The sequence below is a fragment of the Salmo salar genome, chromosome ssa21, assembly GCF_905237065.1.
Source record: "Salmo salar chromosome ssa21, Ssal_v3.1, whole genome shotgun sequence".
Lineage (NCBI taxonomy): Eukaryota > Metazoa > Chordata > Actinopteri > Salmoniformes > Salmonidae > Salmo > Salmo salar.
The window spans coordinates 4009182-4023617 of NC_059462.1; the positions used below are offsets into that span (position 1 = coordinate 4009182).

At 39.9% G+C, this 14436-nt stretch overlaps 1 protein-coding gene across 3 annotated transcripts in view; it reads right to left on the reverse strand.

Moving 5' to 3' along the window:
* The window catches only part of nalcn (sodium leak channel, non-selective), a 357726-nt gene that overhangs the window by 44763 nt on the left and 298527 nt on the right, over nucleotides 1-14436 (reverse strand). For all 3 annotated transcript variants that reach the window (XM_014163790.2, XM_014163789.2, XM_014163792.2), the window contains 2 exons: nucleotides 13795-13936; nucleotides 13342-13415 (listed from right to left, as the gene is read on the reverse strand). In XM_014163790.2, the coding sequence (XP_014019265.1) occupies nucleotides 13342-13415; nucleotides 13795-13936 (216 nt within the window). The remainder of the gene's footprint in view (nucleotides 1-13341; nucleotides 13416-13794; nucleotides 13937-14436) is intronic.

Below are 14436 nucleotides of genomic sequence, written 5' to 3' on the forward strand. Positions count from 1 at the left end.
GAGTACACGTGCTTGTGTATGTACAAGACATGCGTTCTTGCTGTATATGGTGTTGGACACTGGGGATGGAGCGCTTTCAGTAGTTGGCCCTCAAAGTATCCACTCAGCATACGCTTTTTGGTACAAGCCATGTGTGTACATGGTTGTGTGCATGTTTGTGAAGGTAATGCATGCCAGAGAAATAATGGCAATGCTCTGCTGTGTTTCCTATGACTCAGAATTTTAATTTGTAATATCAGGAGCTAAATCAGGCATTTTAATTTGTGGGTCTCTCCTCAGGATGGGTGTCCTTTGGAATAAGAACATCAGAAGTGCTACACTAGTTCTCTATAATGGCAATTGATACAGAAAACCAGTGGAAATACACAAAAGCAATTTTTTAACACTTTCTTTAAAGGTTGCATACATTAAGCAATTATTATCAGCATAGATTAAGCATTCACAGCACATTCATGAAGGTGTAATTAACACTGATAAATACCATTAAAGGAATATCTCACTCAACAAATATCTATGAAGGTTGAATGTTGAGAAAAATGTGTTGTTTCTCAGGAATTTAAGTTCTAAAAATAGTCTATGAAATCAGGCACTGTCTATTGCCCTTCCCCAGATCATGTTTCTTCCAAAATGAAACATTGGTTCACAAAAATATTGTTCTCATATATTAATGTTATTTAACATTGCAAATCATAGAAATGTGCCATCTTGAGGGCAGTAACTCGCACATTTAACATTTAGGTTGTTATTATGAAGTATTTAGTGATGTCCTACACAGTTTGTGTAATTTTATGATTTCATGTCTATTGACTGTGGTGGAGGCTCCTCAGAGGAGGAAGGGAGAGCAATCCTACTCAGAGAAACATAAAAAGTTATCATTTTTAGATAAAACAATACTACATTGTATTTATTATTATTATTATTTTTTTCACCTTTATTTAACCAGGTAGGCCAGTTGAGAACAAGTTCTCATTTACAACTGCGACCTGGCCAAGATAAAGCAAAGCAGTGCGACAAAAACAACAACACAGAGTTACACATGGGATAAACAAACGTACAGTCAATAACACAATAGAAAAAATCTGTATACAGTGTGTACAAATGAAGTAAGGAGGTAAGGCAATAAATAGGCCAATAGTGGCGAAGTAATTACAATTTAGAGTGATATATGTGCAGATGATGATGTGCAAGTACAAATACTGGTGTGCAAAAGAGCAGAAAAACAAAAACAAATATGGGGATGAGGTAGGTAGTTGGTTGGATGGGCTATTTACAAATGGGCTGTGTACAGCTGCAGCGATCGGTAACCTGCTCTGACAGCTGATGCTAAAAGATAGTGAGGGAGATATAAGTCTCCAACTTCAGTGATTTTTGCAATTCGTTCCAGTCATTGGCAGCAGAGAACTGGAAGGAAAGGCAGCCAAATGAGGTGTTGGCTTTGAGGATGACCAGTGAAATATACCTGGTGACCAGTGAGCTGAGATAACGCGGAGGTTTACCTAGCAAAGACTTATAGATGACCTGGAGCCAGTGGGTTTGGCGACGAATATGTAGAAAGGACCAGCCAACGAGAGCATACAGGTCGCAGTGGTGGGTAGTATATGGGGCTTTGGTGACAAAACGGATGGCACTGTGATAGACTGCATCCAATTTGCTGAGTACAGTGTTGGAGGCTATTTTGTAAATGACATTGCCGAAGTCGAGGATCGGTAGGATAGTCAGTTTTACGAGGGTATGTTTGGCAACATGAGTGAAGGAGGCTTTGTTGCGAAATAGGAAGCCAATTCTAGATTTAACTTTGTATTGGAGATGCTTAATGTGAGTCTGGAAGGAGAGTTTACAGTCTAGCCAGACACCTAGGTATTATAGTTGTCCATATTTTCTAAGTCAGAACCGTCCAGAGTAGTGATGCTAGTCGGGCGGGTGGGTAGTGATCGGTTGAAGAGCATGCATTTTGTTTTACTAGCATTTAAAAGCAGTTGGAGGCCACGGAAGGAGTGTTGTATGGCGTTGAAGCTTGCTTGGAGGTTTCATAACACAGTGTCCAAAGAATGGCCAGATGTATACAGAATGGTGTCGTCTACGTAGAGGTGGATCAAAGAATCACCAGCAGCAAGAGCAACATCATTGATATATTCAGAGAAAAGAGTCGGCCCGAGAATTGAACCCTGTGGCACCCCCATAGAGACTGCCAGAGGTTCGGACAACAGGCCCTCCGATTTGACACACTGAACTCTATCTGAGAAGTAGTGGGTGAACCAGGCGAGGCAGTCATTTGAGAAACCAAGGCTGTTGTCTGCCGATAAGAATACGGTGATTGACAGACTCGAAAGCCTTGGCTAGGTCGATGAAGACAAAACACACTGTTTTGATTGCAATGAAGGTCTACGGTAGCCTCAACAACACTCTCTGGGGTAGCACCATGCTGTAGGTTGAGGACAGCTATTTTCCGGCCGTCCTTTTTTGCGTACATTGTCTTCAATACAAAACCTAGGAGGCTCATGGTTCCCACCTTCCATTGACTTAATTATGATGACTTCCGGAGGACATCCTCCTACCTATCAGAGCTCTTGCAGCATGAACTGACAAAAGATCAAAGAATGAATTTAGAACTGAAAGTATAAGCTACAGCTAGCTAGTAGTGCAGCGCATAAAATGTGGTGAATAGTTGACTCAAAGAGAGAGAAAGACAATAGTTGAACAGTTTTGATCAGATTAATTTCTTAAAAATGTAGGAGAAGCAGCAGAGAGAGCAAGCTAGATATATTTAAAAAAAATTATAATAATTCACTTACTTAGCTAGCTAATGCAGCTAGCTAATTTAGCCTACTCAAACACCCGGCGCAAAAAGAGAGGAATGTTATTTATGTTAGCTAGCTGGCTAAGGCTATCCAACACTGGAACTCATCCAAGTCAAGGTAAGCTATTGGTTTTATTAATTTATTGACGCCTGGGCCCGCCGGTGTAACTGCTAAACTGCTAGCTGTGCAATGTACTGCGTGATTCTCTCGGGTTTACTAACGCGTTAAGCCTGGCTTGCAGTCGTCATTCCAATTCATCCCAAAGGTGTTGGATGGGGTTGAGGTCAGGGCTCTGTGCAGGCCAGTCAAGTTCTTCCACACCCATCTCGACAAACAATTTCTGTATGGACCTCACTTTGTGCACAGGGGCATTGTCTTGCTGAAATGGGAAAGGGCCTTCCCCAAACTGTTGCCACCAAGTTGGAAGCACAGGATCGTCTAAAATGTAATTGTATGCTGCAGCATTATGATTTCCCTTCACTGGAGCTAAGGGGCCAAGCCCAAACCATGAAAAACAGCCCCAGACCATTAATCCTTCTCCACCAAACTTTACAGTTGGCACTATGCATTAGGGCAGGTAGCGTTCTCCTGGCATTCACCAAACCCAGATTCATCCGTCCGACTGCCAGATTGTGAAGCATGATTCATCACCCCGGAGAACATGTTTCCACTGCTCCAGTGGAAACATGCTTTACACTACTCCAGCCGACAAGAACTGTTCTTGTGCTGGTGTTGCTTCCAGAAGCAGTTTGGAACTCAGTAGTTCGTTTTGTGAGCTTGTCTCGCCTAGCACTTCGTGGCTGAGCCGTTGTTGTTTCTAGACGTTTCCACTTCACAATAACAGCACTTACAGTTGAAGTCGGAAGTTTACATACACCTTAGCCAAATACATTTAAACTCAGTTTTTCACAATTCCTGACATTTAATCCTCGTAAAAATTGCCTGTCTTAGGTCAGTTAGGATCACCACTTTATTTTAAGATTGTGAAATGTCAGAATAATAGTAGAGAGAATGATTTATTTCAGCTTTTATTTCTTTCATCACATTCCCAGTGGGTCAATTGATATTTGAATTGATATTTGGTAGCGTTGTCTTTAAATTGTTTAACTTGGGTCAAACGTTTTGGGTAGCCTTCCACAAGCTTCCCACAATAAGTTGGATGAATTTTGGCCCATTCCTCCTGACAGAGCTGGTGTAACTGAGTCAGGTTTGTAGGCCTCCTTGCTCGCACATGCTTTTTCAGTTATTCTCACAAATGTTCTATAGGATTGAGGTCAGGGCTTTGTGATGGCCACTCCAATACTAGAACAGTAGTGAATCTCCCCTACAACTTGACTTTGTTGTCCTTAAGCCATTTTGCCACAACTTTGGAAGTATGCTTGGGGTCATTGTCCATTTGGAAGACCCATTTGCAACCAAGATTTAACTTCCTGACTGATGTCTTGAGATGTTGCTTCAATATATCCACATAATTTTCCTACCTCATGATGCCATCAATTTTGTGAAGTGCACCAGTCCCTCCTGCAGCAATTTACCCCCACCACTTGATGCTGCCACCCCCGTGCTTCATGGTTGGTATGGTGTTCTTCGGCTTGCGAGCGCCCCCCTTTTTCCTCCAAACATAACGATGGTCATTATGGCCAACAGTTCTATTTTTGTTTCATCAGACCAGAGAACATTTCTCCAAAAAGTATGATCTTTGTCCCCATGTGCAGTTGCAAACCGTAGTCTGGCTTTTTTATGGCGGTTTTAGAGCAGTGGCTTCTGCCTTTGCTGGGCGGCATTTCAGGTTATGTCGATATAGGACTCGTTTTACTGTGGCTATAGATACTTTTGTACCTGTATCCTCCAGCATCTTCACAAGGTCCTTTGCTGTTGTTCTGGGATAGATTTGCACTTTTCACATCAAAGTACGTTCATCTCTAGGAGACAGAATGCGTCTCCTTCCTGAGCGGTATGACAGCTGCATGGTTCCATGGTGTTTATACTTGCGTACTATTGTTTGTACAGATGAACGTGGTACCTTCAGACGTTTGGAAATTGCTCCCAAGTGTCATGACGTTGGCCTGTTGGGGGAGGTTTATTACCCCCAGAAATACCTTTCCCCTTTTCTCTCTCTCTACTTTATAGAGTGACTCTGTGAATGCCTTTGTTTAACATAGAGAGTCTGGTAACATCAAAAGGTGGGAAATGTAACCATATTTCGGTAATCCAAACAGTTAAAAATATGCGTTGGTACTTAATGAATATGATGGCAGTTCAGTTGCTGTCTGAGACATTATTACTGATGATAGGACGACATAAACTGTATCCTGGAAAGTCGACACATTCTAGTTGTCAGATTCACATGGAATTGTTGTGCAATTTAAATGTTTAAATATGAAACTATTTGTGAAAAGATTAAATGTCATTTTAGCTTCTTAAAACCTGTTATGGATAGAAGTTCTGCTAGCAGAACTAGGACCCCTAGCCAACAGCCAATGGAATATCAGGGCGCGAAATACAAAACAACAAAAATACCATAATTCAATTTTCTCAAACAATCAACTATTTTACACCATTTTAAAGATAAGACTCTCGTTAATCCAACCACATTGTCCGATTTCAAAAAGGCTTTATGGCGAAAGCAAAACATTAGATTATGTTAGGACATCAACTTGACAAGAAAACCACACAGCCTTTTTCCAAGCAAGGAGAGGCATCACAAAAACCAGAAATACAGCTAAAATGAATCACTAACCTTTGACCATCTTCATCAGATGACACTCCCAGGACTCAAAGTTATACAATACATGCATGTTTTGTTCGATAAAGTTCATATTTATATCCAAAAACCCCATTTTACATTGGCGCGTGATGTTCAGAAAATGTATTGCCTCCCAAAACTTCCGGTGAATGAGCACATCAATTTACAAAAATACTCATCATTAACGTTGATAATCTTTACAACAGTTATTGAAAGAATTATAGATACACCTCTCCTTAATGCAACCGCTGTGTCAGATTACAAAATAGCTTTACGGCGAAAGCACATTTTTTCAATATTCTAAGCACAGAGCTCAGCCATCAAATCAAGATATACAGTTACCCGCCAAGTTCTGGAGTCAACTAAACTCAGAAAAAGTATTATAAATCTTTACTTACCTTTGCTGATCTTCGTCGGAATGCACTCCCAGGACTCCCACTTCCACAAGAAATGTTATTTTTGTTCGAAAAACTCCATATTTATGTCCAAATACCTCCTTTTGTTCGCACGTTCAGATCACTATCCAAAGGCAAAATGCGCGAGCGTGAAACCAGAGACAAAAAGTAAAAATGTTCCATTACCGTTCATAGAAACATGTCAAACGAGGTTTACAATCAATCCTTAGGGTCTTTTTAACATAAATATTCGATAATATTCCAAGCGGACATTAGCGTATTCAGTACAGAAGAAAAAGAGGGAACAGCGCGCCTGCGTGCCCGCGCAGTAAACAACTCACTCCTCCCAGGCAGTCCACTGATTGACTGGGCTCTTATTCTCTGCCCAGTAACAGTAGAAGCATAAAACAAGGTTCTAAAGACTGTTGACATCTAGTGGAAGCCTTAGGAAGTGCAATATGACCCCACAGACACTGTAGTTTGAATAGGGATTAGAAAGAAAAACTACAACCCTCAGATTTCCCACTTCCTGGTTGGATTTTTCTCAGGTTATTGCCTGCCATATGAGTTCTGTTATACTCACAGACATCATTCAAACAGTTTTAGAAACTTCAGAGTGTTTTCTATCCAGATCTACTAATAATATGCAAATATTTGACTCTGGGCCCGAGTAGCAGGCAGTTTACTCTGGGAACGCTTTTCATCCGAACGTGAAAATAATGCCCCCTATCCCAAACAGGTTTTAATGAAAGAACGGTTTGTCATAGAGTAAACTCTGCTCACTCAGAGGCCCCGCCCAAGTGAACAGACATTGGTTGTAAACTATGAAACACGCCCTTCTCTTCACCCCGATACAGTGAGGGAAAAAAGTATTTGATCCCCTGCTGATTTTGTACGTTTGCCCACTGACAAAGAAATGATCAGTCTATAATTTTATTGGTAGGTTTATTTGAACAGTGAGAGACAGAATAACAACAACAAAAAATCCAGAAAAAAGCAGGTCAAAAATGTTATCAATTGATTTGCATTTTAATGAGGGAAATAAGTATTTGACCCATATGCAAAACATGACTTAGTACTTGGTGGCAAAACCCTTGTTGGCAATCACAGAGGTCAGACATTTCTTGTAGTTGGCCAGCAGGTTTGCACACATCTCAGGAGGGATTTTGTACCACTCCTCTTTGCAGATCTTCTCCAAGTCATTAATTAACCTGTTAGGGCTAGGGGGCAGTATTTGCACGGCTGGATAAAAAAATGTACCCGATTTAATCTGGTTACTAATCCTACCCAGTAACTAGAATATGCATATACTTATTATATATGGATAGAAAACACTCTAAAGTTTCTAAAACTGTTTGAATGGTGTCTGTGAGTATAACAGAACTCATTTGGCAGGCAAAACCCTGAGACATTTTCTGACAGGAAGTGGATACCTGATGTGTTGTATTACCTTTAAACCTATGCCATTGAAAAACACAGGGGCTGAGGAATATTTTGGCACTTCCTATTGCTTCCACTAGATGTCACCAGCCTTTACAAAGTGTTTTGAGTCTTCTGGAGGGAGATCTGACTGAACAAGAGCCATGGAACGATGATGGCCTATTAGACACCTGGCGCGCGAGTTCATGTTGGGTACCCTCGTTCCAATACGTTATAAAAGAGTATGCATTCGTCCACCTTGAATATTATTCATGTTCTGGTTAAAAAAGGCCCTAATGATTTATGCTATACAACGTTTGACATGTTTGAACGAACGTAAATATATTTTTTCCCCTCGTTCATGAAGTGAAGTCCGGCTGGGCTTAGATCATGTGCTAACAAGACGGAGATTTTTGGACATAAATGATGAGCTTTTTTGAACAAAACTACATTCGTTATGGACCTGTGATACCTGGAAGTGACATCTGATGAAGAGAATCAAAGGTAATGGATTATTTACATAGTATTTTCGATTTTAGATCTCCCCAACATGACGTCTAGTCTGTATCGCAACGCGTATTTTTCTGGGCGCAGTGCTCAGATTATTGCAAAGTGTGATTTCCCAGTAAGGTTATTTTTAAATCTGGCAAGTTGATTGCGTTCAAGAGATGTAAATCTATAATTCTTTAAATGACAATATAATATTTTACCAATGTTTTCTAATTTTAATTATTTAATTTGTGGCGCTGACTTGACTGCCGGTTATTGGAGGGAAACGATTTCCTCAACATCAATGCCATAGTAAAACGCTGTTTTTGGATATAAATATGAACTTGATAGAACTAAAAATGCATGCATTGTCTAACATAATGTCCTAGGAGTGTCATCTGATGGAGATTGTAAAAGGTTAGTGCATCATTTTAGCTGGTTTTATGGTTTTGGTGACCCTGTCTTTGAATTGACAAAACATTACACACAACTCTTGTAAATGTACTGTCCTAACATACTCTAAATTTATGCTTTCGCCGTAAAACCTTTTTGAAATCGTAAAACGTGGTTAGATTAAGGAGATGTTTATCTTTCAAAGGGTGTAAAATAGTTGTATGTTTGAAAAATTTGAATTTTGACATTTATTTGGATTCAAATTTGCCGCTCTTGAAATGCACCTGCTGTTGATGGAGTGCACCACGGGTGGCACGCTAGCGTCCCACCTAGCCCATAGAGGTTAATTATAGTTAAACGGTTAATCAGTTTAATCGCGTGATAATAATTACAGGGAGTTATTTTGATAAACATGTCTTCAGTTTAATGGTGACCCCAAAAACACGACACCCCTTAGCAGAAAAACACCCCCAAAGCATAATGTTTCCACCTCCATGTTTGACGGTGGGGATGGTGTTCTTGGGGTCATAGGCAGCATTCCTCCTCCTCCAAACACGGCGAGTTGAGTTGATGCCAAAGAGCTCCATTTTGGTCTCATCTGACCACAACACTTTCACCCAGTTGTCCTCTGAATCATTCAGATGTTCATTGGCAAACTTCAGACGGGCATGTATATGTGCTTTCTTGAGCAGGGGGACCTTGCGGGCGCAGCAGGATTTCAGTCCTTCACGGTGTAGTGTATTACCAATTGTTTTCTTGGTGACTATGGTCCCAGCTGCCTTGAGATCATTGACAAGATCCTCCCGTGTAGTTCTGGGCTGATTCCTCACCGTTCTCATGATCATTGCAACTACACGAGGTGAGATCTTGCATGGAGCCACAGGCCAATGGAGATTGACAGTTCTTTTGTGTTTCTTCCATTTGCAAATAATCGCACCAACTGCTGTCACCTTCTCACCAAGCTGCTTGGTGATGGTCTTGTAGCCCATTCCAGCCTTGTGTAGGTCTACAATCTTGTCCCTGACATCCTTGGAGAGCTCTTTGGTCTTGGCCATGGTGGAGAGTTTGGAATCTGATTGATTGAAGGCTTCTGTGGACAGGTGTCTTTTATACAGGTAACAAGCTGAGATTAGGAGCACTCCCTTTAAGAGTGTGATTAGGAGCACTCCCTTTAAGAGTGTGCTCCTAATCACAGCTCGTTACCTGTACAAAAGACACCTGGGAGCCAGAAATCTTTTTGATTGAGAGGGGGTGAAATACTTATTTCCTCATTAAAATGCGAATCAATTTATAACATTTTTTACATCCGTTTTTCCAGATTTTTTTGTTGTTATTCTGTCTCTCACTGTTCAAATAAACCTACCATTAAAATTATAGACTGATCATTTCTTTGTCAGTGGGCAAACGTACAAAATCAGCAGGGGATCAAATACTTTTTTCCCTCACTGTATAAGCCGAAAATTGACGAAAATCCAACCTTCTATTCCAAGGACAAGAGGACGACGGTCCCCACATTGAAAGGGCTAAGATAATAACCTAACGAACTTAGCATCGAATTTCAATGTGATGATGACGATTGACATGCCGAAAGGATGAATTTCGACTATACCCGCCAGAATATAGCATGAGGTTAAAGTATGGCAACTGGGTATGAACTTTGAACTCTTATTCACAAAAGAAGTGATACCTCCTAGCCGATTGAGTTAGCCGCAGCAACTGTAAACATGGGCTAGGAGAGGATGGACAAAGGATCCATTCTACCACGCTCCAGTTCACCACTAGACATTCTTCAGAGGACAAGAGATCCATGCTGGACAACCCGGCCTTCTATCTACGACCAACCTACCGAAGCGCAGAGTAAATATTTATTGCATTTTCCTTTTTCAAATGGGCGGTTACTTAGAATGCATAAGATTCTGTTTTTATGATAGCATAGCTTTTCCCCTTTGTTCTTCAGTCCTCCTGCGCTTTCATTCAACCCCTCTCTTTGTGTAACCAGCCATCATAATGGTTCTGTCCACCAGGGATGTTTTCCATGTATGACCCATCCTGTGTATATGTAATTCTGTGTGATTGTTTAGGTATTTAGTAAATAAATAATTAAACCACATTTTGTATTGCTGATTCAACTTGTTAGCCAGGGTTCGTGAAGATAACCAAGAATTTACAACTTTCAGATGAGACTGAATAAGGTGACAATTAACAATTGACTGCTTATTCGGAAGATAACAGCTCTATAAACATTCTTTCGGGGTCCCCCGACTTTCTAGTTAATTACATTTACATGATTAGTTTAATCAGGTAATATTAATTACAGAAAAATGATTTTATAGAATAGCATGTCATATCACTTAATCCGGCACAGCCAAAGACACGACACAAGGATGAACCAGACTTGTGGAGGTTTACAATTTTTTTATGAGGTTTTTGCTGATTTCTTTAGATTTTCCCATGATATCAAGCAAAGAGGCACTGAGTTTGAAGGTAGGCCTTGAAATACATCCACAGGTACACCTCCAATTCACTCAAATTATGTCAATTAGCCTATCAGAAGCTTCTAAAGCTATGAAATAATTTTCTGGAATTTTCCAAGCTGTTTAAAGGCACAGTCAACTTAGTGTATGAAAACTTCTGACCCGCTGGAATTGTGATACAGTGAATTATAAGTGAAATAATCTGTCTGTAAATAATTCTTGGAAAAATGACTTGTGTTATGCACAAAGTAGATGACCTCACCGACTTGCCAAAACTATAGTTTGTTAACAAGAAAGTTGTGGAGTGGTTGAAAAATGAGTTTTAATGACTCGTTTAATGACTAAGTGTATGTAAACTTCCGACTTCAACTGTACAGTTTGCCGGGGCAGCTCTAGCAGGGCAAAACTTTTTACGAACTGACTTGTTGGAAAGGTGGCATACTATGACGGTGACACGTTGAAATTCACTGAGCTCTTCATTAAAACCATTCTACTGCCAATGTTTGTCTATGGAGATTTCATGGCTGTGTGTTCGATTTTATACACCTGTCAGCAACAGGTGTGGCTGAAATAGCTGAATCCACTAATTTGAAGGGGTGTCCACATACTTGTTTTATATATAGTGTATGTTGACTATGACATTAGCAAATTTGGTGACAACGATGTAGGCTGTGTATAGCGGTTAGCTGTTTCACAGACCACTGCACTGATGTTCACAAGCAAAGGGAAAAGGTTAGAGGAGGAGGACAGCACGTAGATGCGAGAAGGAATTATACAATGAGCAAAGTGATGATGTTGTTTGTATGTGGCTGCTATGAAAGTGAACTGTGTGTGCAGGTGATCAGGGGTGTATTCATTCAGTTGATTCTGTTGAAAACCGTTTCTTAAACGGAAGTAAATGAAACAAAACGGGGACAGACCTACCTGAATTGTCCAATAGAAACTCTTGTTTTGGAATATGAATGAAAGTCATCCAATTTGCTGTAATAGAAATAAGGCAATGCTCATAGTGATGAACAAAACCGGAAATTGCTTCTCTGAAACCTACTCTGTCTCTGTCTTGCCCGCCAACCCTATTTACCGTTATACTGTATTTATCACTTCACAGTGTCATTACGAGGGTTTTGGACAATTTTTTAACTTTTCTTTGTTTTTGAAATCTGATCCCTGAGACGACTAATAAAATAAATTATGGATAGTCATTTTCAGCTATCTACAGTGTCTTGCAAATGTATTCAGACCCATTGGATTTCTTCACATTTTATTGTGCTACAAAGTGGGATAAAAATGTATTTTATTGTCCTTTATTGTCAACAATCTACGCAAAATACTCTGTAATGTCAAAGAAAAATCTATTTTGTTTTTTAAAAATGGATACATTTTTTATAAATAAAATATAGTCATTGCATAAGTATTCAGCTCACTTAGAAACACCTTTGGCAGCAATTACAGCTGTGAGTCTTCTTTGGTAAGTATCTAATATGCTAACCACAACGCTCACGTCACGTGCGTGAGTGTTGCAAAATAAATGTACACATACATGTTATTCAATCATTGCACCCACACTGCTCGCGCGCGTCAACGAGCGTCTGTATTTGGCTGTTATTGTTGAAAACACTATTTCAGATGTAGCATGGTTGGCTGCTTAGCTAGCATTGCTAATGTAAGCACCAAAGATACAGGCTTCAATCACGAGAGACTAGGATTCCATAGAGATTTGCCATTACATTTCATAATAAATGTTGTGTTCTAACAAGCATACATGTTGTTTGGACTGTTTTTTAAGACAGTTGCTAAGATGAAACTCGGTTGTTATAATGGGAATTGCCAAGAGTGTGCAAAACTGTCATCAAGGCAAAGGGTGTCTACTTTGAAGAATCTCAAATATAATTTTTTGGGGTTACTACATGATTCCATATGTGTTATTTCATAGTTTATATGTCTTCACCATTATTCTATAATGTAGAAAATAGTAAAAATAAAGAAAAACTCTGGAATGAGTAGGTGTGTCCAAACTTTTTACTGGTGCTGTATACTAACAGCACAATAACTGGTATTAAGTGTTGGAATTGTCCTTTAATGTACATTCATAACGCATCTATTTCATTAGTGACAATTCCTGGAAATCATACAACTTTTCTAAAAGTAAACCATTGAGGTTGAGAGGGCATGGTGCAGCACTTCTGTAAATGGACATATAAAAATGTATTTAAGGTATATTCTGCCGTTTTAATTTGTAAATTTATGTTTTTAATTTGTTCTTATTCTTTTCTTTCAGAAGCATATATATTTAATGGATCAAGGCTTCAATTAACAAAGGGCATTAAAGACCAGCATTAACAGTCTCCAAAATTATACCAAGGAAGAGAAAAAAATCACAACAGTCCACCCTCTGCAAAATGATGGACGTTGTTGGCACAGGGGCACTGAGTGTCCTTGGATATAGCAAGGTGATTCTTGACGCTTCCAAACTATACAGTATGCACTCAAGACTTGGAACTGGATGTTAGGAAAATAAAAACATATATTTGGTATGACCTAACTGCCATAGTAGATCTGATGTTTCTGTCACCTAAACAGAATGACTTGTGGTGGCGGTGGTGTGGATATGAATCAATCATTCTTACCGGAGGATTTTATTGATAGTAGTTTCCTTCTCCAGGAGGTTGCGAGCTCTGATACTGAATATTGACCTGCGGAGCTTTGTAGAACAGATGTTACAGACTAATTATTTGAGAAATTATGAAAGTGTTATCAAATACAAACACATTTCAACTAGCAGCAAGCAAACATCCCCATATTGTATTGATCGCCCTCTAACCGTCAGATAAAATGTTGTGTTATCACTATGGTAAACATCTGTTTTTTTTGTGTGTATGTATGAGAGGCAGAAAGATTGTGTGTACCTTCTGGCTTAAGGTCAATGTACTTGTTGTGAAGCGTGGTAGGGTGTGTGAGAGAGAGACAGTGTGTGTACCTTCTGGCTTCTGGTTGATGTTTTAGTTGTGGATTGTTGGAGTGTGTGTTTGTGTGCATGTGCGCATGTGTGTGTTTGTGTGCATGTGCGCATGTGTGTATACCTTCTGGTCCATGCATTTGTTGTCTTCTATGGCGGATCGCTTGGAATGGTCACAGGAAGAGGAGGATGCGGAAGGAAGGCGGCGGAACAGACAGCTGGTGTCCTGCTGCTGCCGATCGATGAACTGCTTCATGAAACTCTCCCTGTCACACACACACACACACAGAAACACATTCAGACTGACTGATTATTGTGACAAAGTGATGGGCTGGAGAGAGAGGGAGGTCTGTGAGAGGGTAGGGCCCAGCTGTGCACTAATCAGCTTCTTAAACATGAAATGTATTACTGTATCATCGTATTGCATCATCCTAAAAGGGTTACAGTTCAGTATTCCAACCTGTAGAAACAAGGCTTCTACTATGAGGAAATGCCCTAATTATAGTCCTATCCAGGGTGGCTGCTAGCTGCTATTATTGTGGATTGAAAACCTACCAAGAGGTTTTTTGGTGATACAGTATTTCAGAGAAACTGCAGACACAAAATTGGAAGTGTTGGGGGCTATCTTAAACCAACTTGCCCTTTTCTGAGGGAGAGTGACATGACAAACGAGAAGGATTGCATTATTGACAAGGAACATGCAAGTAAGCATTTCATTGGACGATGTGTATCCCATACATACAACTAATAAAACTTGAAACTTTTC